The 25,708-nt window shown below is 49.3% G+C and overlaps 1 protein-coding gene across 2 annotated transcripts in view; it reads right to left on the bottom strand.

Annotated features, from left to right (window-relative positions):
* CHTF18 (chromosome transmission fidelity factor 18) overlaps nucleotides 1-25,708 on the bottom strand; it is a 103,263-nt gene that overhangs the window by 20,676 nt on the left and 56,879 nt on the right. For both annotated transcript variants that reach the window (XM_033963991.1, XM_033963990.1), the window contains one exon: nucleotides 14,405-14,535. In XM_033963991.1, the coding sequence (XP_033819882.1) occupies nucleotides 14,405-14,535 (131 nt within the window). The remainder of the gene's footprint in view (nucleotides 1-14,404; nucleotides 14,536-25,708) is intronic.

Below are 25,708 nucleotides of genomic sequence, written 5' to 3'. Positions count from 1 at the left end.
AGGACCTGGAGGAAATCTCGCGCCCGAGGACACCGGGACGCCAAAAGCAGGCGAATCTGAGACTGCAATTTGCTCACCCGGGCCTCTGGGAGGAAGACCTTCCCCAAGGAGGTGTCGAACAGCACCCCGAGGTACTCCAGACGCTGAGCCGGAACCAACCGACTCTTGGAAAGGTTGACCACCCAGCCCAGCGACCGGAGAAACTCCACCACCCGAGCCGTAACCCGGGAGCTTTCCTGCAACGACTTGGCCCGAATTAACCAGTCGTCCAGGTAGGGGTGTACCAGGATGCCCTCCGACCGCAAGGCTGCCGCGACGACCACCATCACCTTGGTGAACGTCCGGGGAGCCGTGGCCAGCCCAAAGGGAAGCGCACAGAACTGATAGTGCCGACCCAAGATCGCAAAGCGCAGGAAACGCTGATGAGAGGTCCGAATAGGAACATGCAAGTAGGCCTCCGTCAGATCGAGAGAAGTGAGAAACTCCCCCGGCTGAACCGCCAGAATGACCGACCGCAGCGTTTCCATACGGAAAGAGGGAACCTTGAGAGCCCTGTTGACCCCTTTCAAATCGAGGATGGGCCGAAAAGTCCCCTCCTTCTTGGGCACCACAAAGTAAATGGAGTACCTGCCCGTGCCCCACTCCGGGGGGGGCACTGGAACTACTGCCCTGAGATCTAGCAAGCGCTGAAGGGTCTGGCGAAACGCCAGCGTCTTCCCAGGAGTCTGACACGGAGAAGCGAGGAAAAAATCCGGCAGAGAGCGGGCGAACTCCAGGGCATAACCGTCCCGCACCACCTCCAGGACCCACTGATCGGACGTGATCTCGGCCCATTTGGGAAAAAAGTCGCGCAGCCGGGCCCCCACCGGAACCAAGGGGGGCGCCGGCAAGGCGTCATTGTGCAGGACGGGAAGCGGGGGAACCGGCGGAGGGATTCCCTGCCCCCCGACGGGCCCCCCGAAAGGGCTGCATGCGCTGGAAGAACCTACCCCGGGAAAACCCCGGAGACTGGAAAGAAGCAGCCCCACGCCCAGGGCGATACTTGCGAAATTCCCGCAAACGCCCCCGGGCCGCACCACCCCGAGACACCGGGCGGGCACGGTCCTCCGGCAAACGGGGAACTTTCGAGTCCGACAGAGTCTGAATCAACTTATCCAAGTCCTCTCCAAATAAAAACGACCCCCGAAAGGGAAATTTAGTAAGCTTAGCTTTGGACGCAGCATCCGCCGCCCAAACGCGCAGCCACAACACACGCCTTGCGGCCACGCCAAAAGCCATGGACTTAGCCGAGATCCGCACCAAGTCATACAGAGCATCCGAGAGGAATGAGGCAGCCATCTCAATCTTCGCTACCTCCTGATCCACTAGAGACCAGTCGTCAGACTCTCGATCCAAGACCCGCTCCGCCCACCGAAACACGGCGCGAGCGACCAGTCCCCCACAAATAGCCGCCTGGACCCCAAAGGCAGAGACTTGGAAATTTTGCTTAAGGATGGTCTCCAATTTGCGCTCCTCAGAGTCCCGCAAGGCAGAACCGCCCTCAACAGGCACGGTATGCCGCTTGGAAATAGCCGAGACCACCGCATCCACGACTGGCGAAGCTAACGTAGCCCGATCCCCTTCAGGAATGGGATACAGGCGAGCCATGCTGCGCGCCAGCCGAAACGGCGTCTCCGGCGTTTTCCACTGCTCAAGAATAATATCCCGAATATCCTGATGCATAGGAAAAGAGCGGGAAACGGAACGGATCCCTCGTAACAGAGGGTCCCCCACACGCGGAGTCTCCGGCGGCGCGTCCTCAAAACGCAAAGCCGAAGAAACCTGTTGAATAAGGTCAGGCAGCTCATCTCTCTGAAAAAGGCGCACCACGGACGCCTCGTCACTGGAGAACGGGAAACCCGACAACCCGCCGCCAGCTTCCGTCCCCTCCAGAGGGTCCTGGAATTCCTCAGAAGGGTCCAGGTCCTCCTCCAGACCGACACGTTCCTCCGACCACAAATCCTCGTCCCACGACACCCGCGGACGCTTGGACAAGAGAGGCGGCGGAGGGGACGTCACGTCAGACGAGAGAGGCAAAGCCGCAGGGAGCGCGGAGGAAACCCCACCCCCCGAGACCCCCTGGGCGCAACCGGGACCCCCAGCCGCCTGAAAATAGGCTTTGCATAATGAAAAGAAAAAATCAGGGGAAAAAACCCCCCGAGGGTCCCAAGGGACTCCCTGCCACAGCAGGGGACCCAGCAGAAACCTGCCCCTGCTTAGCCAAAACAGGGGGAAGGTCACCTGAGGTGGAAGACAAAATGGAGGGGCCAGACAGAGAAGATGGCGTCTTTCCCGCCAAAACAGCTCCCTCCATAGCCTGCAGCGGCTGAGAGACCTGAAAAGTCTCAGCCGCTAAAACAGGCAAGCCGGCATCAGCTGTCAAAAGATCAGCTGAGAGGGAATCCTCTAAAACCCGACCGTCGGCGGCTCGGGGAATCCCTCCGTGGGCGGACGGAGAAGACCGGGCTTCTCCACCGTTCCCTGCCGACTCGCGAGGCACCATCGGCGGGGAGCTCTGGGCGCCTGCAGCCGCTGCCGACGGAGCTCCTCCACCGCACCGGCCTGAACACCGCTTGCACAGGCCGGCCGCGAGTGCCTCGCGTCTGGAGCACAATGAGCACTTTTTCCCTTTAGAAGTGCTCATTGCTCCATACGCGACCTAGCTGTAAAAAAGTGCCGGTTAGTTGAAAAAATACAGTAAAATACAGTTTTCTTAAAGGGATACAACCCTCCAGACCAGCACTACCTCAGGATTTTTTTTTTTTTTTTTTTTACAGAACAGACTCCACAGGCTCTCGAAGCAATATGCCTTGCTTGATTTAGGGGGCAAGGCTTACTGCTGAGGCTCCTCTAAAAAAATATGGGGAGGTGGAGGAAGTGGGGGGAGGGACCCCGCTCATGACCCGCCGGGTTTGACACCCCCGAGGTCGGACGAACCCCCAAACAGAGTCCGTCCAAGCTCCGTCCGGCTAAAAACAGGGACAATAAACCTCTAAACAAATTCCAACAGCCCTACCAAGGGAGATGGGTACAGATCACTCAACACCTGCTGGAGACTGAAAGAAGACTGAGGGAAATAGAGAGGAGGGGCTAGGATATACTGTCCCAAAGTTTTGTTTTCAGTCTCCACCTGCTGGTCATGATTAGATATATACCCAATCGTAAAGTTAACCTCTACTGGTCTGGAGAGTGCTAAAGAATGATGGCTTAAATTTCAATCCTTAAAAGTAGACACCACTGCCAGCAAGGGAATCCCCGATCAGCTGAGCTGGCAGGACTCCTCGAAACTGCGGCTTTAGGGAGCCCTAAGGCTCAGCTGATTGGGGGGGAAATACCTCTGCCATGATCAGTTGAGGAAAGGGATCCCTTGGAAAAGATAGGTGGGTGGTTTGCAAACCAGTGTGAACAGGGAAGTTATAATTTTGAGTTTTGAGGCTTCATTCAGTGAATATGAAGATCTGCACTTTCATTAGCTGACCAATGGTTTTCTTTTGCGATTGGTCCTTTGCAGGATTTTTTCTCTCTGCCATTTGCTGTAGATTTTTTGTTTTGCTTCCTTCCCAAGGGAGATATTTAAATTGTGATCATATGTGATTGTATAGCAGTGTCTTGTAATCTTTCTCAAGCCATGGCACACTAACCATCGTGGTCACAGGCTTGAGGCACCCTTTAGACGGGCCCTGAGCTACCAGTGGTGGTGGTGTCAACAGGGAAGAGGGCTGGAGTGAAGGAGAGGTGCTGGTGCTGGTGATTGCACTGCAAGAGGCACGCCCTGTAGGCAGTCAGCTGGTGCCTCTCCTTCTCCCCAGTGTGCAAGAAGCACAGTTTGTGATACACTGCTGTATAGGCTGGGGATTATACTTTGATATCAATGACATATGCGTGCATTGATTATACTATATCTTTGTCTACATTAATATATATTACTATTTATTTATTTATTCAATTTTCTATACAATTCTCTCAAGGGAGCTCAGAACGATTTACATGAATTTATTCAGGTACTCAAGCATTTCTGTCTGTCCATGGACTCACAATGTATCTAACATACCTGGGGCACTGGGGGGATTAAGTGACTTGCCCAGGGTCACAAGGAGCAGTGTGGGATTTGAACCCACAACCTCAGGGTGTATGGAGAAACTGGAATATGAGGATCGACTTAAAACACTGGGATTGTTCTCCCTTGAGAAAAGGAGACTGCGTGGGGATATGATCGAGACCTTCAAAATACTGAAAGGAATTGACAAAATAGAGCAGAGAAGATTATTTACAATGTCCAATTTGACACGGACAAGAGGACATGAAATGAAGCTAAGGGGGGGCAAGTTCAGGACTAATGTCAGGAAGTTCTGCTTCACACAGAGAGTGGTTGACATCTGGAATACTCTCCCAGGGGAGATTATTGCGGAATCGACAGTCCTAGGTTTCAAAAGCAAACTAGATGCATATCTCCTTGAGATAGGCATATAAAGATATGGTTGGCTATAAAATAAGCCAGGTGAATACCTAGCAGGGCCTCCGCGTGTGCGGATCGCCGGACTTGATGGACCGAAGGTCTGATCCGGAGATGGCGCTTCTTATGTTCTTATGTTTAACCACTGCGCCACACTCTCTCCTACTAATCATTTCTATAGCACTACTAGATGTAAGCACCGCTGAGCATTAAAAATGGAAGAGGCGATTCCTGCTCAAAAGAGTTTACAATCTATCGTATATACTCGAATATAAACCGGGATTTTGGGGCCAAAAACTGGCCCAAAAATGGGGGCCCCGGTTTATATTCAGGGCAGCGCCCCCCCTCCTCTTTGCAGGCTGCCACCAGGCTCTGCACCCTACCCTGTCCGTCGTACCTCCTCTGCCGATCCCTGGTGGTCCAGAGGTGCAGTGGGCACACCGAGCAGGAGCGTGCTTTGGTGCTGCTGCTCGGTGCTAGATTGATAATGGGCATTCCTAGGGTTGCCCATATTGCTCCAATCTTAAAAGCTCTCCACTGGTTCCCTGTTTAACAGAGAATTTGCTATAAAGCTCTGTCTGTTGTTCATTAAATTTTGTACTCTTCTCCTATTTGTTTTCAGAGCTTGCGGGAAATCTATCAACCTGAGATCTGAGGGAGGGATTTTGCTCATCAGTTTAAAAAAAATGGGATTTGTTATGTTAAATCTAGAATATCTATTTTCTCACTTGTTGGTAAGAATCTCTGGAATTCAATTCCAGGTATAATGAGATTATGCAAAGATCGTATGTCTTTTAAGAAAATGTTAAAACCACAATTATTTGTGGATGCCTTTCTCTAACTCTGTGGTTATTATTTGTTTTAGATTTAAAGAATTCTGTATTGAGAAAATTTGTGGGGAAGATTTATTTGTTTACTGCATTTTACAAAGTTCGTTTGTGCTTGAAATTGTGTACATCGCTTAGATTTAAGCAATTCATAAATTTTTAAAACATAGTAACATAGTAGATGACGGCAGATAAAGACCCGAATGGTCCATCCAGTCTGCCCAACCTGATTCAATTTAAATTTTTTTATTTTATTTTTTTTTTAATTTTTCTTCTTAGCTATTTCTGGGCAAGAATCCCAAGCTTTACCCGGTACTGTGCTTGGGTTCCAACTGCCAAAATCTCTGTTAACCCTTTCAGGACCATAAGGATCGTAGGCCAATTTTTGTGGTTTTGACGACATTTTTATGGTAAAAAGGGCTTGCAGATGCCAAAAAATTGATTTTTTTTGTGAAATATCATTATTTTTATTTTAAAAAAATCACACTTCTGGCTTATGGACAGTGTGGCAAGTGAATCTTCTCGTCAATCTAGCAACGACGCTAATGAATGAATGTCGGAACCAGTTTGTTTACATAAAGGCAGTATCATATGGAATCCGTACATATCAAATTTAGAACTGTAGACTATCCCAATCAAAATTTATAGGATTTTAAAGTTATGGGACAAATATGTCCCTTGGTCCTGAAAGGGTTAAGACTTACTCCAGCCCATCTACACCATCCCAGCCATTGAAGCCCTCCCCTGCCCATCCTCCACCAAACAGCCATACACAGACACAGACCGTGCAAGTCTGTCTAGTAACTGGCCTAGTTCAATATTTAATATTATTTTCTGATTCTAAATCTTCTGTGTTCATCCCACGCTTCTTTGAACTCAGTCACAGTTTTACTCTCCACCACCTCTCTCGGGAGCGCATTCCAGGCATCCACCACCCTCTCCGTAAAGTAGAATTTCCTAACATTGCCCCTGAATCTACCACCCCTCAACCTCAAATTATGTCCTCTGGTTTTACCATTTTCCTTTCTCTGGAAAAGATTTTGTTCTACGTTAATACCCTTCAAGTATTTGAACGTCTGAATCATATCTCCCCCGTCTCTCCTTTCCTCTAGGGTATACATATTCAGGGCTTCCAGTCTCTCCTCATACGTCTTCTGGCGCAAGTTTCCTATCATTTTCGTCGCCCTCCTCTGGACCGCCTCAAGTCTTCTTACGTCTTTCACCAGATACAGTCTCCAAAACTGAACACAATACTCCAAGTGGGGCCTCACCAATGACCTGTACAGGGGCATCAACACCTTCTTCCTTCTACTGACTACGCCTCTCTTTATACAGCCCAGCATCCTTCTGGCAGCAGCCACTGCCTTGTCACACTGTTTTTTCGCCTTTAGATCTTCGGACACTATAACCCCAAGGTCCCTCTCCCCGTCCGTGCATATCAGCTTCTCTCCTCCCAGCATATACGGTTCCTTCCTATTATTAATCCCCAAATGCATTACTCTGCATTTCTTTGCATTGAATTTTAGTTGCCAGGCATTAGACCATTCCTCTAACTTTTGCAGATCCTTTTTCATATTTTCCACTCCCTCTTCGGTGTCTACTCTGTTACAAATCTTGGTATCATCTGCAAAAAGGCACACTTTTCCTTCTAACCCTTCAGCAATGTCACTCACATACATATTGAACAGGATTGGCCCCAGCACGAACCCTGAGGGACTCCACTAGTCACCTTTTCTTCCTTCGAGCGACTTCCATTAACCACCAACCTCTGGCGTCTGTCCGACAGCCAGTTTCTGACCCAGTTCACCACTTTGGGTCCTAAAGTTGTAGTGGTTTTGTAAAGGTCTGGTCTAGTAAGCCCCCAAACCAACAGGAGAAAGGCCTAGACCAGTGGTCTCAAACTCAAACCCTTTGCAGGGCCACATTTTGGATTTGTAGGTACTTGGAGGGCCTCTGAAAAAATAGTTCATGTGATATTAAAGAATTGACAATTTTGCATGAGGTAAAACTCTTTATAGTTTATAAATCTTTCCTTTTGGCTAAGTCTTAATAATAATATTGTCATTTATAGCTAAAGAGTCATATGATCAAGAAGGAGAAATTAGGTTCTTACCTGCTAATTTACTTTCTTTTAGCTTCTCCAGACCAGTAGAGGTTAACTTTACGATTGGGTATATATCTAATCATGACCAGCAGGTGGAGACTGAAAACAAAACTTTGGGACAGTATATCCTAGCCCCTCCTCTCTATTTCCCTCAGTCTGCCGAATAGCCAAGCAGAACCAAGAACTGGAAACAACAGAGAGAAAAAACAATACTCCGAAAGGAGTAACCAATAACATACCCAAAAAATGCTGTTGGAAAATGCAGAGGAGAAATTCCCGAAGGAAGAAGGTCCCCACAGCTCGCCAGCTAAGCCAGCCGAGCCACAGCCGCTGTTCTTCAATTCTCCCCGGCCCTAGAAAAATACTAGAACCCGCAGCAAAAACCAAAAACTGCCCGCGCAACAGCCCCAACAACAACAACAACAGACAGGGTGGGGACCTCTACTGGTCTGGAGAAGCTAAAAGAAAGTAAATTAGCAGGTAAGAACCTAATTTCTCCTTCTTTAGCACTCTCCAGACCAGTAGAGGTTAACTTTACGATTGGGACGTACCAAAGCAGTCCCTCTCACGGGCGGGACCCCCGAAGGGCCGATACCAGAACACGCTCACCGAACACCGCGTCCCGACGCGCCTGAACATCTACCCGATAATGCCGAACAAATGAATGCAAGGAGGACCAAACCGCAGCCTTACAAATATCCACCGGAGGCACGAGCGACGACTCAGCCCAAGAAGCCGCCTGACCCCTAGTGGAATGAGCCCTGAGAAACTCCGGAACCGGCTTCTGACTCAGAAGATAAGCGGAAGCGATCGTCTCCTTGATCCAGCGCGCAATAGTAGCCTTAGAAGCGCCAGCCCCCCGACGAGGACCCGCCAGAAGCACAAAGAGATGATCGGAGCTCCGAAAATCCCGGGTCCGCTGCACATAAGCATGGAGGACCCGACCGACATCCAACTTGCGCAGCTGTCGTTGCTCAGAAGAACCCTCCCGACTACCCAAGACCGGGAGGACCACCGATTGATTGACATGAAAAGGAGAAACTACCTTCGGCAGAAAGGAAGGAACAGGCCGCAAAACAACCCGCTCCTCTGAAAACTCCAGGAAGGGAGCCCTACAAGAGAAAGCCTGTAGCTCCGACACCCGTCTAGCGGAAGTAATGGCCACCAAAAAGACCGACTTCAGCGTAAGGTCCTTCAACGAACAGCCATCCAACGGCTCGAAAGGAGGGCGCACTAGAACAGAGAGAACCAGATTGAGATCCCAAGAGGGAATCGAGGGCCTTATGGGAGGCCTGAGCAACTTGGCCGCCCTAAGAAAGCGAATCACATCAGGAATGGCTGACAAACGCTGACCTGTCACCAGCCCCCGAAAAGCCGACAGGGCCGCCAGATGAACCCGAAGAGAAGACCAGGCCAGGCCCCTATCCAGGCCATCCTGCAAAAACTCTAGAATGTTAGGCAGAGAAGCGCGAAAGGAGACCACTCCCCGCGCTCGGCACCATTCCTCAAACAGACGCCAAACCCGTACATAAGCCCGAGAGGTAGAAAGCCTCCGGGACCCCAAAAGTGTAGAGATCACCTTGTCGGAATATCCCTTCTTACTCAGGCGGCCCCTTTCAAGAGCCAAGCCGTAAGACAAAAGGGAGACGGGTCGAACATGGGAATGGGACCCTGCGTCAGAAGATCGCACTCGAGAGGCAGAGGAAGAGGATCCGACACCAGATGCCTCACCAGATCCGCATACCACGGACGACGAGGCCAATCCGGAGCCACCAAGACCACCAGCCCCGGATGGCGAACAATGCGAAGCAGTACTCTGCCTACTAATGGCCAAGGAGGGAACACATACAACAGCCCCTCCGTTGGCCACGGTTGGACCAGAGCATCCAGACCCTCGGCCAGACCGTCCCTGCGACGACTGAAGAAGCGGGGTACTTTGGCGTTGCCACTTGTAGCCATCAGATCCATCAGGGGCTGCCCCCAAGCACGCACTAGCAACTGAAACGCCTCGGCGCCGAGACACCACTCTCCCGGATCCAAGAAGTGACGACTGAGGAAGTCCGCCTGAACGTTTTCTACCCCGGCAATGTGAGAGGCCGAGAGGTCCAGAAGATGCGACTCCGCCCAAACCATGAGCCGAGCCGCCTCCTGCGCCACCAGAGTGCTTTTGGTGCCCCCCTGACGATTGACATAAGCCACTGCCGTGGCATTGTCCGACAGGACTCTGACCGACTTGCCCAACAAAAGGGAGTGGAAAGCCAACAGCGCCAGCCGGACCGCCCTGGTCTCCAACACGTTGATCGACCAGGAGGCCTCCTCCGTGGACCAGGTTCCCTGAGCAGAGTGACCCAGACACTGGGCCCCCCAACCCAGGAGACTCGCATCCGTAAGGAGCACCGTCCACTGCGGAAGATCCAGACCCACCCCCTGAACTAGGTGAGGGGTCCGGAGCCACCAACGCAGACTGCAGCGCGCCAAGCCTCGCAGGGGAACCGGAACATCCATCCCGTGCCTCTGGGGAGACCACCTCCGGAGCAGAGCATACTGAAGAGGACGCATGTGGGCCCGCGCCCACCTCACCACGTCCAGGGACGCCGCCATCGACCCCAGGACCTGGAGGAAATCTCGCGCCCGAGGACACCGGGACGCCAAAAGCAGGCGAATCTGAGACTGCAATTTGCTCACCCGGGCCTCTGGGAGGAAGACCTTCCCCAAGGAGGTGTCGAACAGCACCCCGAGGTACTCCAGACGCTGAGCCGGAACCAACCGACTCTTGGAAAGGTTGACCACCCAGCCCAGCGACCGGAGAAACTCCACCACCCGAGCCGTAACCCGGTAGCTTTCCTGCAACGACTTGGCCCGAATTAACCAGTCGTCCAGGTAGGGGTGTACCAGAATGCCCTCCGACCGCAAGGCTGCCGCGACGACCACCATCACCTTGGTGAACGTCCGGGGAGCCGTGGCCAGCCCAAAGGGAAGCGCACAGAACTGATAGTGCCGACCCAAGATCGCAAAGCGCAGGAAACGCTGATGAGAGGTCCGAATAGGAACATGCAAGTAGGCCTCCGTCAGATCGAGAGAAGTGAGAAACTCCCCCGGCTGAACCGCCAGAATGACCGACCGCAGCGTTTCCATACGGAAAGAGGGAACCTTGAGAGCCCTGTTGACCCCTTTCAAATCGAGGATGGGCCGAAAAGTCCCCTCCTTCTTGGGCACCACAAAGTAAATGGAGTACCTGCCCGTGCCCCACTCCGGGGGGGGCACCGGAACTACTGCCCTGAGATCTAGCAAGCGCTGAAGGGTCTGGCGAAAAGCCTGCTTCTTCCCCGGAGTCTGACACGGAGAAGCGAGGAAAAAATCCGGCAGAGAGCGGGCGAACTCCAGGGCATAACCGTCCCGCACCACCTCCAGGACCCACTGATCGGACGTGATCTCGGCCCATTTGGGAAAAAAGTCGCGCAGCCGGGCCCCCACCGGAACCAAGGGGGGCGCCGGCAAGGCGTCATTGTGCAGGACGGGAAGCGGGGGAACCGGCGGAGGGGTTCCCTGCCCCCCGACGGGCCCCCCGAAAGGGCTGCATGCGCTGGAAGAACCGACCCCGGGAAAACCCCGGAGACTGGAAAGAAGCAGCCCCACGCCCAGGGCGATACTTGCGAAATTCCCGCAAACGCCCCCGGGCCGCACCCCCCCGAGACGCCGGGCGGGCACGGTCCTCCGGCAAACGGGGAACTTTCGAGTCCGACAGAGTCTGAATTAACTTATCCAAGTCCTCTCCAAATAAAAACGACCCCCGAAAGGGAAATTTAGTAAGCTTAGCTTTGGACGCAGCATCCGCCGCCCAAGCGCGCAGCCACAACACACGCCTTGCGGCCACGCCAAAAGCCATGGACTTAGCCGAGATCCGCACCAAGTCATACAGAGCATCCGAGAGGAATGAGGCAGCCATCTCAATCTTTGCTACCTCCTGATCCACCAGAGACCAGTCGTCAGACTCTCGCTCCAAGACCCGCTCCGCCCACCGAAACACGGCGCGAGCGACCAGTCCCCCACAAATAGCCGCCTGGACCCCAAAAGCAGAGACTTGAAAATTTTGCTTAAGGATGTTCTCCAATTTGCGCTCCTCAGAGTCCCGCAAGGCAGAACCGCCCTCAACAGGCACGGTATGCCGCTTGGAAATAGCCGAGACCACCGCATCCACGACTGGCGAAGCTAACGTAGCCCGATCCCCTTCAGGAATGGGATACAGGCGAGCCATGCTGCGCGCCAGCCGAAACGGCGTCTCCGGCGTTTTCCACTGCTCAAGAATAATATCCCGAATATCCTGATGCATAGGAAAAGAGCGGGAAACGGAACGGATCCCTCGTAACAGAGGGTCCCCCACACGCGGAGTCTCCGGCGGCGCGTCCTCAAAACGCAAAGCCGAAGAAACCTGTTGAATAAGGTCAGGCAGCTCATCTCTCTGAAAAAGGCGCACCACGGACGCCTCGTCACTGGAGAACGGGAAACCCGACAACCCGCCGCCAGCTTCCGTCCCCTCCAGAGGGTCCTGGAATTCCTCAGAAGGGTCCAGGTCCTCCTCCATACCGACACGTTCCTCCGACCACAAATCCTCGTCCCACGACACCCGCGGACGCTTGGACAAGAGAGGCGGCGGAGGGGACGTCACGTCAGACGAGAGAGGCAAAGCCGCAGGGAGCGCGGAGGAAACCCCACCCCCCGAGACCCCCTGGGCGCAACCGGGACCCCCAGCCGCCCGAAAATAGGCTTTGCATAATGAAAAGAAAAAATCAGGGGAAAAAACCCCCCGAGGGTCCCAAGGGACTCCCTGCCACAGCAGGGGACCCAGCAGAAACCTGCCCCTGCTTAGACAAAACAGGGGGAAGGTCACCTGAGGTGGAAGACAAAATGGAGGGGCCAGACAGAGAAGATGGCGTCTTTCCCGCCAAAACAGCTCCCTCCACAGCCTGAAGCGGCTGAGAGACCTGAATAGTCTCAGCCGCTAAAACAGGCAAGCCGGCATCAGCTGTCAAAATATCAGCTGAGAGGGAATCCTCTAAAACCCGACCGTCGGCGGCTCGGGGAATCCCTCCGTGGGCGGACGGAGAAGACCGGGCTTCTCCACCGTTCCCTGCCGACTCGCGAGGCACCATCGGCGGGGAGCTCTGGGCGCCTGCAGCCGCTGCCGACGGAGCTCCTCCACCGCACCGGCCTGAACACCGCTTGCACAGGCCGGCCGCGAGTGCCTCGCGTCTGGAGCACAATGAGCACTTTTTCCCTTTAGAAGTGCTCATTGCTCCATACGCGACCTAGCTGTAAAAAAGTGCCGGTTAGTTGAAAAAATACAGTAAAATACAGTTTTCTTAAAGGGATACAACCCTCCAGACCAGCACTACCTCAGGATTTTTTTTTTTTTTTTTTTTTTTTACAGAACAGACTCCACAGGCTCTCGAAGCAATATGCCTTGCTTGATTTAGGGGGCAAGGCTTACTGCTGAGGCTCCTCTAAAAAAATATGGGGAGGTGGAGGAAGTGGGGGGAGGGACCCCGCTCGTGACCCGCCGGGTTTGACACCCCCGAGGTCGGACGAACCCCCAAACAGAGTCCGTCCAAGCTCCGTCCGGCTAAAAACAGGGACAATAAACCTCTAAACAAATTCCAACAGCCCTACCAAGGGAGATGGGTACAGATCACTCAACACCTGCTGGAGACTGAAAGAAGACTGAGGGAAATAGAGAGGAGGGGCTAGGATATACTGTCCCAAAGTTTTGTTTTCAGTCTCCACCTGCTGGTCATGATTAGATATATACCCAATCGTAAAGTTAACCTCTACTGGTCTGGAGAGTGCTAAAGAAACTGTTTTATTTTACTTTTGTGATTATGGTAGACATACTGAGGGCCTCAAAATAGTACCTGCGGGCCGCATGTGGCCCCCGGGCCACGTGTCTGAGACCACTGGCCTAGACCATCTTACAAACTCTTCTTCTTTTCAGCCAACTGATTGGCCACTTTGCCTCCATCAAGGACAAGTGCCCTTGTGCTAACTCACCCAGACAACTCAGGCAAGTACTCTTCATAACTGGGACCCATGTCAGGTTTCTATTCACTAAATGGAGAAATTAGGTCTTACCTACTAACTTTCTTTCATTTAGGTTCTTCAGACCAGACCAATTCGCAGACAGAGACTGAGAACCACTAGCTAGTGACATCATTCATTAAGTATTCTGTGCTGTTTCTCACTAATCAGCATTTTGATAAAGCAGAAGACACATATTATCCCTAACAGCCTGGGAAGAAGAAACACCTGAAATTTAAAATCAACCCCAGGCACAGAAGATGCCATTGAGCTTCAGCCCTCTCTTGGCCTGTTTACAGAACTTGTCATTCAACAGTCTACCAGCATACCAACGCTGGGTGAGTTCTGGGCTAGTCTGAAATAAAGAAACTTAGATGGTGAGATCTTAATTTCTTCTTCCTTATCCTCCCCTTCAGGCCAGTCTAGGATGAGTGACAAGTACCAAAACGGTAAAGAGGGAAACAGAGGCCAGTCCTTAACGCCAAAAGCTACATTCTATGAATCGTGAATATTCAATCTGTAGTGGCAAGCAAAAGAATGTTTGAATGACTAAGTCGATGCCTTCTAGATCTCTTTTGGGGGAACAAGGTTATATTCTACCCCTAGTAAATGTGCCTTCATCACCATGGGGACCAGATGCCCCTTGAGTAAGTACGCAATGTTACTGCCACCTTGGGGGCCACCTCTTCCTTCTTTGAATAACAGCTTAACATTCTCTTTGTGTCTAACCAATGAAGTCAGTCTGAATCTTTGCCATGAAACACTGGGAGAGAAACAGACTGAGGTGGAATGATGACACTACTTTAAGGGAGAAAGGAAGAAAGAAACTAACCGTATTTTTAGTCTGTGTAGCAAAAAATAGCCAATCCCTGCACAGAAAAGAGCAGTAATTCCACCAAAAGTACTTACGGGTCTAACTTATACACATACTGGCCATCAGGCGTTCGCTCCTGATGATACGTGAGGTTATAGGACAGCATGGTGTTGATCAGGTCAGCGAGTTGCTGCTTCTCTTTAAAGCTGTACAGCTGGATGTTCACCTGGATGGAGCATCAAAAATGTGGCAGTACGATTAGAAGAATTCCCTCCTCACCACATCAGAAACTAATCCAAATGCTATTGGCAGAAAACTTGCTACACACTGTGCTAAAACAATAACCAACCATCAGCTACTCAGTAGCTCTCAGCAGATGAATTACCAATTAGGAGGCTTAACATATCTGTGTGTCATGGATTTTTATTTTGTATGTATTTTTGGAACTCACTTAGATTTAAGTGGGCTCTAAGCTTTATTAACTAGATAAATAAAATTAATTCTGCTGCAAACTATGGCTCTTAGGCACGAGACAGAAAATCATTTGCTCGTGTCCAGCTGATCTATGCAAGCTTTATTTTTATTAGCGGATTTCTAGTTCCACCAGTCTCAGATTTTCCTCCTCCTTCATTCTTTTACACACAGAAATCCCAACTAAGGAGAGAAGCTGGCCAGCTGAGATTTGCGAGTTTTGACACCACTGTTGCCACTGGCTTGATGTGAACCTGAGCAACTAATTTACCTCCCAGGATTTTTATTGACCCTGCACTGTAACTGAGGATTAATATTATTTTGCAGCAGGCAGAAGTCAACAGTAGTCCTACTCTGGAGCTGGCTGCACAGATGATTCCACAAATGCTCGCACTTTGCAGCAAGTTACGGGATGAAATTGCCCTTTAAAATTACAATTACTGCAAATAATGCCACCCAAATCCAATTTTGCAGGGAATTAGGAAATTGAAATTGGTGTCTCAAGGGCCTCTAATATAGCCCAACTGATTGCAAGTTTGCTTTCCTTCCCAAGATGAGTTCCTCCACAAGCACACTGAAGCTTAGCCATTACTTCTGTCAATGACATCACACCCATTGCCATAGTAACAGAGTTGGATAAAAATACCCAATTTGCCAAGTTAAAAATAAGGTTATGAAGATGACTTCTTTTAAAGATGCAATTAACTTTAATAATTAATTTATTCAGGAAAGAGAGCCACATACTCTGTACAAAGAAAGGCCCAACAGCCTCATTAACTTAAATGACACTTCCAGCGTGATCAAGCACCTGCCATCATGATCCAAGGGGTAGAGCCAGAGATTTCCTGTCCTCCTTAGCTCTCCATTTATGCTCTCCCTGTGAGGTTGTCCAGTCCATCTCTTCTGACTCTCATTATGTATAGCTGGCTTATGGCCAGTTTTTTAGTAAAAGAGATTTATTTTATTTACTAGTGTTTAAGCCCGTTACATTAATGGGTGCTAGAATATATGTCTGTCTTTCTTCCTGTCTCTCTCTCTCTCCTTGCCCACAATCTCTCTCCCTGGCCTCCTGTGTGTGTCTTTCACTACCACCTTTTCTGTCAGTCTGTCAATGTCTCGTCTGTTTGGCCCCCTATCCTTCTGTGTGTGTGTGGAGATGTTAGGGGGGATGTCAATTATTGTGCCCCTTCTCCCACCTACCTTTTTTTTAATCAAGCGGCAAAAGGCACAGAATAACCACTGCTGGGTAAAGTAAACCGCCACTCACAGCAAATCGAACGTACGTGCGCACGTGCCGCACACTTTACCAACTTCTCTGCCGGCCATGGAGCTACGGACGCACAGAGCCACCAGGTTTGAAGTGTGCATGCGCGCTAAGGGAATTATTATAGTGGATGGTATTTATACACCACTTATAACCTAAGTACTAAGTATTTTTCCCTATCTGTCTTGGTGGGTTCACAATCAATCTAACGTACCGAGGCAACAGTGTTAGGTGACTTGCCCAGGGTCACAAGGCGCAGTGTAGGGCTTGAACCTCCACTAGGCCACTCCTCCAACAAGCAATAGCAATACAAAGAGGGACATATACTAACTTTATAAAAATATGGGGGCCATTGGCAAAATATTGTGATGAATAGCCATCAATTCTTCTCTTTTCCTTTTCTTTTTTAGCACACTAAAGGGGGGAGGGAGTTGGGAATACTTTTACATAATATGTTATAATTTGATATATAATATGTGTATATTTCTATTGAAAATGTGATGAAGGGGGGAGTTATTGTATCACTAGATTTTTATGTGGTAGATATTAATGTGCTATTGTGGAATAATTTGTATAATATATTCTTTTGTGCACTTGTTGTTCAATTTGAAAATGAATACATAATTATTAAAAAAAAAAGGGGGACAGATTCAGAACCAATGCTAGGAAGTTCTTCTTCATCTAACGGGTGGTGGACACCTGGAACATGCTTCCAGAGGGTGTGATAGGGCAGAGTACAGTATTGGAGTTCAAGAAGAAATTGGACATATATAAATAATAATTTTTCGGATGCTTTTAAATTGCAGAGGGGAGTTAGACAGGGTTGTCCATTATCTCCTTTGCTTTTTGATATAGTTCTTGAACCCTTGTTGTTAGCTATTCGACAGGCAAAGGACATACAGGGTATTCCATGTGCTGGAGTGGAGTATAAAGTATCCGCTTATGCAGATGATATTTTGCTTCATTTGAGGAATCCGGAAACAACAATTCCATGTCTACTTGAAGTAATAGATACATTTGGAAAATTCTCAGGATACAAAATAAATTGGACTAAATCTGAGATTTTACCTTTAAATGTGCATTGTACAAAAGGTATACTTGATTCTTTTCCTTTTATTTGGAAAGAGGAAGGAATAAAGTACTTAGGTATTTGGTTGAATAAGACACTCGAAGAGACAATGAGAATAAATGAAAAATTTTTATTACAAAAAGTAACAGAGTTGTGTGAGCAATGGAATCCTTTGCATTTGTCCTGGTGGGGAAGAGTACAAACTGTTAAAATGATGATTTTGCCTGTGGTTTGCTATCAATTGGGAATGATACCAGTGTTTTTTTCAGGGGTCTTTCTATAAAAAGTTAAATAGTATTCTGGTTAAATTTATTTGGCTGGGTAAAATTGCAAGAGTGGCTCTAGTGTCCAAAGACCAATTGAGGAGGGTGGGGTAAATTTCCTCAATTTTTATAGGTATCATCAGGCCTATATCATGCGCCAAGGTATGTATTGGGTCCTCCCAGAGCTTTTGGAACAACTACCAGAATGGTTATGGGTGGAGAGATCACTTATATTTCCACTCAGGCTTGATCTTCTGCTTAGTATAAAAATGCCTAGAATACGTAAAGACAATAGAGTATTAATGGATACTTGGAAAACATTAAGGTTTGTAGACAAATTAACTACTGATTCTATTTTAAAATCGAAACAACAGACTATTTGGGTAAACTCCAAGATACAAATAGGCGGGTTTAAGGTTGTCTGGAAAGATTGGATTAAAGCAGGTATAAGATCATTAACGGAAGTAATTGATAATGATAAGATGCTTGAATTTTCACAATTGCAACATAAATATGGTCTGAATAAAAAACAAAATTATAAGTGGTTGCAATTGAAGCAGGCTATTCAGGTGGGGTTCCCTGAATGGAAATCTTTAAATGATCATTACAGCTTAGAATTCTTATGTTTCCAGGCAGATTTTCTGGGACACCAGGCCGCAAAGTGGTATAAAATTATATCTAATTATTTGAATAAGAAACCTAAAAATGGATTAAGAGATATTTGGAGCATTGAGATTAAGCATCAGATTAATGCATCTCAATGGCCACGTATTTGGTCTTAGAGAATTAAAGGTACGATGTCGGCATCTATTAGGCAAACATGGTTCTTTTTGTTGCATAGAGCATTCTGGACCCCTACTAGATTACAAAAATTAGATTGCTCTAAGTCTAATAGATGCTGGCATTGTAAAATTGAAGTTGGAACTTTAGACCATCTTTTATTCTATTGTCCATGTATTCAGGCATTTTGGATATCAATCTGGGATCAAGTTAACCTAATGATGGAGAGTCATGTGGCATTGTCCTATGACACAGTGGTTTTTGGAATGTGCATGAGGGCTAAATGCCAAATATCTGCAGCAAATAATAAGTTACTGATGATTCTTACTGGTGTGGGGATCCAGCAAATAACGACTAATTGGAAAGACTGTTCTAGACTGAATTGTAGTTTCTGGTGGAACTCAGTATGTCATATATAGTTTCAAGTTTCAAGTTTCAAGTTTATTAGGATTTTATATACCGCCTATCAAGGTTATCTAAGCGGTTTTTACAATCAGGTACTCAAGCATTTTCCCTATCTGTCCCGGTGGGCTCACAATCTATCTAACGTACCTGGGGCTATGGAGGACTGAGTGACTTGCCCAGGGTCACAAGGAGCAGCGCGGGGTTTGAACCCACAACCCCAGGGTGCTGAGGCTGTAGATCCAACCACTGCGCCACACGCTCCTCATACAAGATGGAAAGACTACTTGCAGTACAGAAGGGTCATTTTAAAAGATTTCAGGAGGTGTGGAGGCCATTAATTGAATATTATAATGATTAAGGTTTATTCTTTTTCCTTATGGGATAATTTGGAGAAATGGGGGGGGGATAGGATTTTCTAATTAAATAGCAGTATATTTTAACTGATTAAGGCATATAAGAAATATGGTATATATGTATGAACAGAAAAGGAAAGGGGGTAAATATATTGGAAATATATTGCTATGGAATTTTAGGGGATATATGTAATATGATGAGTTATATTTGTTGTGCATTTAATTTATATAATACAATGAACAAAGAGTTTGAGGAAGAAAGGGTGGGGGGAGGGATAGGTTAATGTAAGATTAATTGTAATATAGAAGAGAGATGTCTAGGTATGTATATGTTTGGATAGATTATTTTGTGGATATGGGGAGGGATGGGAGGTAGGTGGGGGGAATTAAAATATGTATAATAACGTTGTTTAAGAATGTCAAGTGAGTTATGTGAATCATTTGTAACAATATTGTACACTGTTGAAAGAAATAAAATGAATAAAGATTTAAAAAAAAAAAGAAGAAATTGGACAATTTTCTGAAGGAAAAGGGGATAGACGGGTATAGATAGAGGACTACTATACAGGTCCTGGACCTGATGGGCCACCGCGTGAGCGGACTGCTGGGCATGATGGACCTATGGTTTGACCCAGCAGAGGCATGGCTTATGTTCTTAAGTGTCTTGCCCATTGATCACAAGGAGCAGTGTGGGTTTGAACCCACAACTTCAGGGTGCTGAGGCTGTAGGTTTAACTACTGCACCACTTCTTGTAAGCAGCACTTAGAAACCAGATCGTTTTTAGCCCTGTGTATCTGAAGCTGCAAAGGACATTCCTGTAGATTTCTGAACACAAGAGATATAATAGGCCTGCACTGTTAGGAGAAAGACCTTGTAAGGATAACTACAATACCTAAAAGCAGAAAACCACAAAAGGATGCATTGTGTTTCTTGGGAAAACAGATGAGCATGTAACTTATTACCCTGAAGCCAAGCACAATTAACTTTTAATACCTCTGAAAAAAAAAAAATAACCCGAAGCATTTTTGTGTTAATAGTGAAAAAATCCACAGCCATCAAAACAGAGAAGAGTCTACTATTTTCTGGAAGAACAAGATGTCCTAAAAAGGGGAAGTATGCGATTGGCCTCTGTAGGAATGTAGAGATCCTGTATTGTCTTGCAATTAGAGGGATGTCACGCGTTGGCAGTGCTTACATGACACAGCAGAACAGTTACTTTAATGTGTCTTAAAGTACATACACAACTAACCCTAAAATATGACACATGCAGAGGATTGCTAGAATTACTGGTAACATTGTTTTGTTTTGGTTTTTAACAGGACTGATGATTTCCACATCATAGTCAAATGTGTGCCTGCTGACTGGTTTTACTTAATACAATATACATCTCTTTTTTACAACCACAAACCTGGCATGAATTTATTTATTTAGATTTTTATCCCGTCCTCCCAGTAGCTCAGGACGGCCTACAAGCAAACATTCAAAGTGGAGTACCGGTACATTTGGACAATACAAAGACTATACAATAGTTTAAGTACAAGGACTATAAGGCAATTTAAGTACAGGTTAAGAATGGAGAAGATAGGGTAGAAGGGGGGGTGAGGGGTAGATTGCGGTTGTAATTTTAGTTGAAGAGGTGGGTCTTTACCGCTTTCCGGAAGGTCATCAATGAGTTTTGTAATCTGATTTGCAGGGGGAGTTGGTTCCTGAGTTGGGGGATGAAGTGGCTGTAGGAGTGTTTGCGGAACGTTCCGACAGGAGGGACCTTCCTGGGGGGATGCATAGGCGTTTCTCAAGTGAATTATTTTGTGAGACCTCCTAGAGAAATTACTGTGCCCTTTAATAGAGACTTATATAAAATAGGCACCTTCTTAGAAATTTCATTTTGGCATCCTGAACATATGAAAAGCTATGCTGAGACAGACCAAGGTCCATCAAGCCTAGTCTCACAGTGGCCAGTCTGGGTTGAACATACCTGAAGACACTAAAAAGTAGATCCGATTGCTCATACGTATCCTGTCATAAATTTTTTCCTACTAGCCGGTGTTATTTTTGACCAGTTTGTGTTGCGATACAGAAACTATTTTTATTTCTCTCCAAAATTCACTGGAATCTTATGACCCAATGGAGTCTGACTTGATATGTACCCCTAAATGTTATCACTGCATGCAAAAGGATTAGCACAATAATAATAAGGGGGCGAGATTGGAAAAGCAAAGCACAGCAAAAGAAAATCTCAGTTAGGGAAACAAGATTTCTTTCAGACATTACTGCTATTTGTTTATAAAACTTTCAACACAGCTAATGCATATGCAAATAAGACAGAACAAAGGTCACATGCCGTTAGGCTATCCATTTCAGTTTCGCTATAAGTGCACCATGCAAAATAAAGTCAAATAAAGGGCTGTTTTCTCTATTTGCCTAATTCTTCTGAGCCCTTTATTTGACTTTATTTTGCATGGTAGAACATTCTGAAAATACACTAACTACAAAAAGGAAGGAGAAATTAGGTTCTTACCTGCTAATTTACTTTCTTTTAGCTTCTCCAGACCAGTAGAGGTTAATCTTTACGAATGGGTATATATCCAATCATGACCAGCAGGTGGAGACTGAAACCAAACTGTGGGACAGTATATAATATACTCCCTTCTCTATTTACCTCAGTCTGCCGAATAGCCAAGCAGAACCAAGAACTGGAAAACAGAAAGAAAACAATACTCCGAACAGGAGTAACAATTAACATACCCAAGTGCTGTTGGAAAATGCAGAGGAGAAATACCAGAAGGAAAATGTCCCCACAGCTCGCCAGCTAAGCCAGCCGAGCCACAGCCGCTGTTCTTCAATTCTCCCCGGCCCTAGAAAAATACTAGAACCCGCAGCAAAAAACAAAAACTGCCCGCGAAACAGCCCCAACAACAACAACAACAGACAGGGTGGGGACCTCTACTGGTCTGGAGAAGCTAAAAGAAAGTAAATTAGCAGGTAAGAACCTAATTTCTCCTTCTTTAGCACTCTCCAGACCAGTAGAGGTTAATCTTTACGAATGGGACGTACCAAAGCAGTCCCTCTCAAGGGTGGGACCCCCGAAGGGCCGATACCAGAACACGCTCACCGAACACCGCGTCCCGACGTGCCTGCACACCAACCCGATAATGTCTAACAAAGGAATGCAAGGAAGACCAAACTGCAGCCTTACAAATATCCACTGGAGGCACGAGCGACGACTCAGCCCAAGAAGCTGCCTGACCCCGAGTGGAATGAGCCTTGAGAAACTCCGGAACAGGCTTCTGCCTCAGAAGATAAGCAGAAGCAATTGTCTCCTTGATCCAGCGCGCAATAGTAGCCTTAGAAGCGCCAGCCCCCCGACGAGGACCCGCCAGAAGGACAAAAAGATGATCGGAGTTCCTAAATTCCCGGGTCCGCTGAACATAAGAGCGGAGGACCCGACCGACATCCAACTTGCGCAGCTGCCGTTGCTCAGAAGAGCCCTCCCGACTACCCAAGACCGGGAGGACCACCGATTGATTGACATGAAAAGGAGAAACTACTTTCGGCAGAAAGGAAGGAACAGGCCGCAAGACAACCCGCTCCCTCGAAAATTCCAAGAAGGGAGCCCTACAAGAGAAAGCCTGAAGCTCAGAAACTCGCCTAGCGGAAGTAATGGCCACCAAAAAGACCGCCTTCAGAGTAAGGTCCTTCAAAGAACAGCCATCCAACAGCTCGAAAGGCGGGCGCACCAACACAGAGAGAACCAGATTGAGATCCCAAGAGGGAACAGAGGGCCTTAGGGGAGGCCTGAGCAACTTGGCCGCCCGCAAAAAGCGAATCACATCAGGAATGGCCGACAAACACTGACCTGTCACCAACCCTCGAAAAGCCGACAGGGCCGCAAGTTGAACCCGGAGAGAAGACCAAGCCAGGCCTCTATCCAGGCCATCCTGCAAGAACTCTAGAATGTTAGGCAGGGAAGCGCGAAAAGAGACCACTCCCCGCGCCCGGCATCACCCCTCAAAGAGACGCCAAACCCGCACATAAGCCCGAGAGGTAGAAAGCCTCCGGGACCCCAAGAGTGTAGAGATCACCTTATCTGAATATCCCTTCTTACTAAGGCGACCCCTTTCAAGAGCCAAGCCGTAAGACAGAAGGGAGACGGGTCGAACATGGGAATGGGACCCTGCGTCAGAAGATCGTCCAAGAGAGGCAGAGGAAGAGGATCCGCCACCAGATGCCTCACCAGATCCGCATACCACGGACGTCGAGGCCAATCCGGAGCCACCAGAACCACCAGACCCGGATGGTGAACAATGCGAAGAAGTACTCTGCCCACTAATGGCCAAGGAGGGAACACATACAACAGCCCCTCCGTTGGCCACGGTTGGACCAGAGCATCCAGACCCTCGGCCAGACCGTCCCTGCGACAACTGAAGAAGCGGGGCACTTTGGCATTGCCACTCGTGGCCATCAGGTCCATCAGGGGTTGCCCCCAAGCCTGCACTATCAACTGAAACGCCACGGTGCCGAGACACCACTCTCCTGGATCCAGGAAGTGACGACTGAGGAAGTCCGCCTGAACATTTTCTACCCCGGCTATGTGAGAGGCCGAGAGGTCCAAAAGATGGGACTCCGCCCAAACCATGAGCCGAGCCGCCTCCTGCGCCACCTGAGTGCTCTTGGTGCCCCCCTGACGATTGACATAAGCCACCGCCGTGGCATTGTCCGACAGGACTCTGACAGACTTGCCCAACAAAAGGGAGTGGAAAGCTAACAGCGCCAGACGGACCGCTCTGGTCTCCAACACGTTGATCGACCAGGAGGCCTCCTCTGTGGACCAGGTGCCCTGAGCTGAGTGACCCAAACACTGAGCCCCCCAACCGAGGAGACTCGCATCCGTAAGGAGCACCGTCCACTGCGGGAGATCCAGACCCACCCCCTGAACCAGGTGAGGGGTCCGGAGCTACCAGCGCAGACTGCAGCGCGCCATGCCTCGCAGGGGAACAGGAACATCCAAACTGTGCCTCTGGGGAGACCACCTCCGGAGCAGAGCATACTGAAGAAGACGCATGTGGGCCCGCGCCCACCTCACCACGTCCAGGGACGCCGCCATCGACCCCAAGACTTGGAGGAAATCTCGCGCCCGAGGACACCGGGACGCCAAAAGCAGGCGAATCTGAGATTGCAATTTGCTCACCCGGGCCTCTGGAAGGAAGACCTTCCCCAAGGCGGTGTCGAACAGAACCCCAAGGTACTCCAGACGCTGAGCCGGGACCAACCGACTCTTGGAAAGGTTGACCACCCAGCCCAGCGACCGGAGAAGCTCCACCACCCGAGCCGTAACCCGTGAGCTCTCCTGCAACGACTTTGCCCAAATCAACCAGTCGTCCAGGTAGGGGTGTACCAGGATGCCCTCCGACTGCAAGGCTGCCGCGATGACCACCATCACCTTGGTGAACGTCCGGGGAGCCGTGGCCAGACCAAAGGGAAGCGCACAGAACTGATAGTGCCGACCCAAGATCGCAAAGCGAAGGAAGCGCTGATGAGAGGCCCGAATGGGAACATGCAAGTAGGCCTCCGTCAGATCGAGAGAAGTGAGAAACTTCCCCGGCTGAACCGCCAGAATGACCGACCGCAGAGTTTCCATGCGGAAAGAGGGAATCTTGAGAGCCCTGTTGACCCCTTTCAAATCCAGGATGGGCCGAAAGGTCCCCTCCTTCTTGGGCACCACAAAGTAAATGGAGTACCTGCCGGTGCCCCACTCCGGAGGGGGCACTGGAACAACTGCCTTGAGATCTAGCAAGCGCTGAAGGGTCTGGCGAAAAGCCTGCGTCTTCCAAGGAGTCTGACATGGAGAGGCGAGGAAAAGGTCCGGCAGAGAGCGGGCGAACTCCAGGGCATAACCGTCCCGAACCACCTCCAGGACCCACTGATCGGACGTGATCTCGGCCCATTTGGGGAAAAATTCGCGCAGCCGGGCCCCCACCGGAACCAAAGGGGGCGCCAGCAAGGAGTCATTGTGCAGGACGGGAAGCGGGGGAACCGGCGGAACCGGCGGAGGGATTCCCTGCCCCCCGACGGGCCCCCCGACGGGCTGCATGCGCTGGAATAACCGACCCCGGGAAAACCCTGGAGCCGGGAAAGAAGCAGCCCCACACCCAGGGCGATACCTGCGAAACTCCCACAAACGCCCCCGGGCAGCGCCACCCCGAGACGCAGGGCGGGCACGGTCCTCAGGCAGACGGGGCACCTTTGAGTCCGTCAGAGTCTGAATCAACTTATCCAATTCCTCCCCAAACAAAAAAGACCCCCGAAAGGGAAATTTAGTAAGCTTAGCTTTGGACGCAGCATCTGCCGCCCAAGCGCGCAGCCACAAAATACGCTGCACGGCCACGCCAAAGGCCATAGACTTAGACGAGATCCGCACCAAGTCATAAAGAGCATCTGAGAGGAACGAGGCAGCCATCTCAATCTTCGCCACCTCCTGATCCACCAGAAACCAGTCATCAGACTCCCGATCCAGGACACGCTCAGCCCACCGAAACACGGCGTGAGCGACCAGCCCCCCACAAATAGCCGCCTGGACCCCAAAAGCAGAGACCTGAAAATTTTGCTTAAGGATGTTCTCCAACTTGCGCTCCTCAGAGTCCCGCAAGGCAGAACCACCCTCAACAGGCACGGTATGCCGCTTAGAAATCGCCGAGACCACCGCGTCTACGACTGGCGATGCTAAAGTAGCCCGTTCCCCCTCTGGGATGGGATACAAACGAGCCATGCTGCACGCCAAACGAAACGGCGCCTC

This window comes from Geotrypetes seraphini, chromosome 11 (assembly GCF_902459505.1).
Source record: "Geotrypetes seraphini chromosome 11, aGeoSer1.1, whole genome shotgun sequence".
NCBI lineage: Eukaryota > Metazoa > Chordata > Amphibia > Gymnophiona > Dermophiidae > Geotrypetes > Geotrypetes seraphini.
Note: the sequence above shows the minus strand (reverse complement) of the source record. Positions and strands in the feature narration are given on the sequence as shown.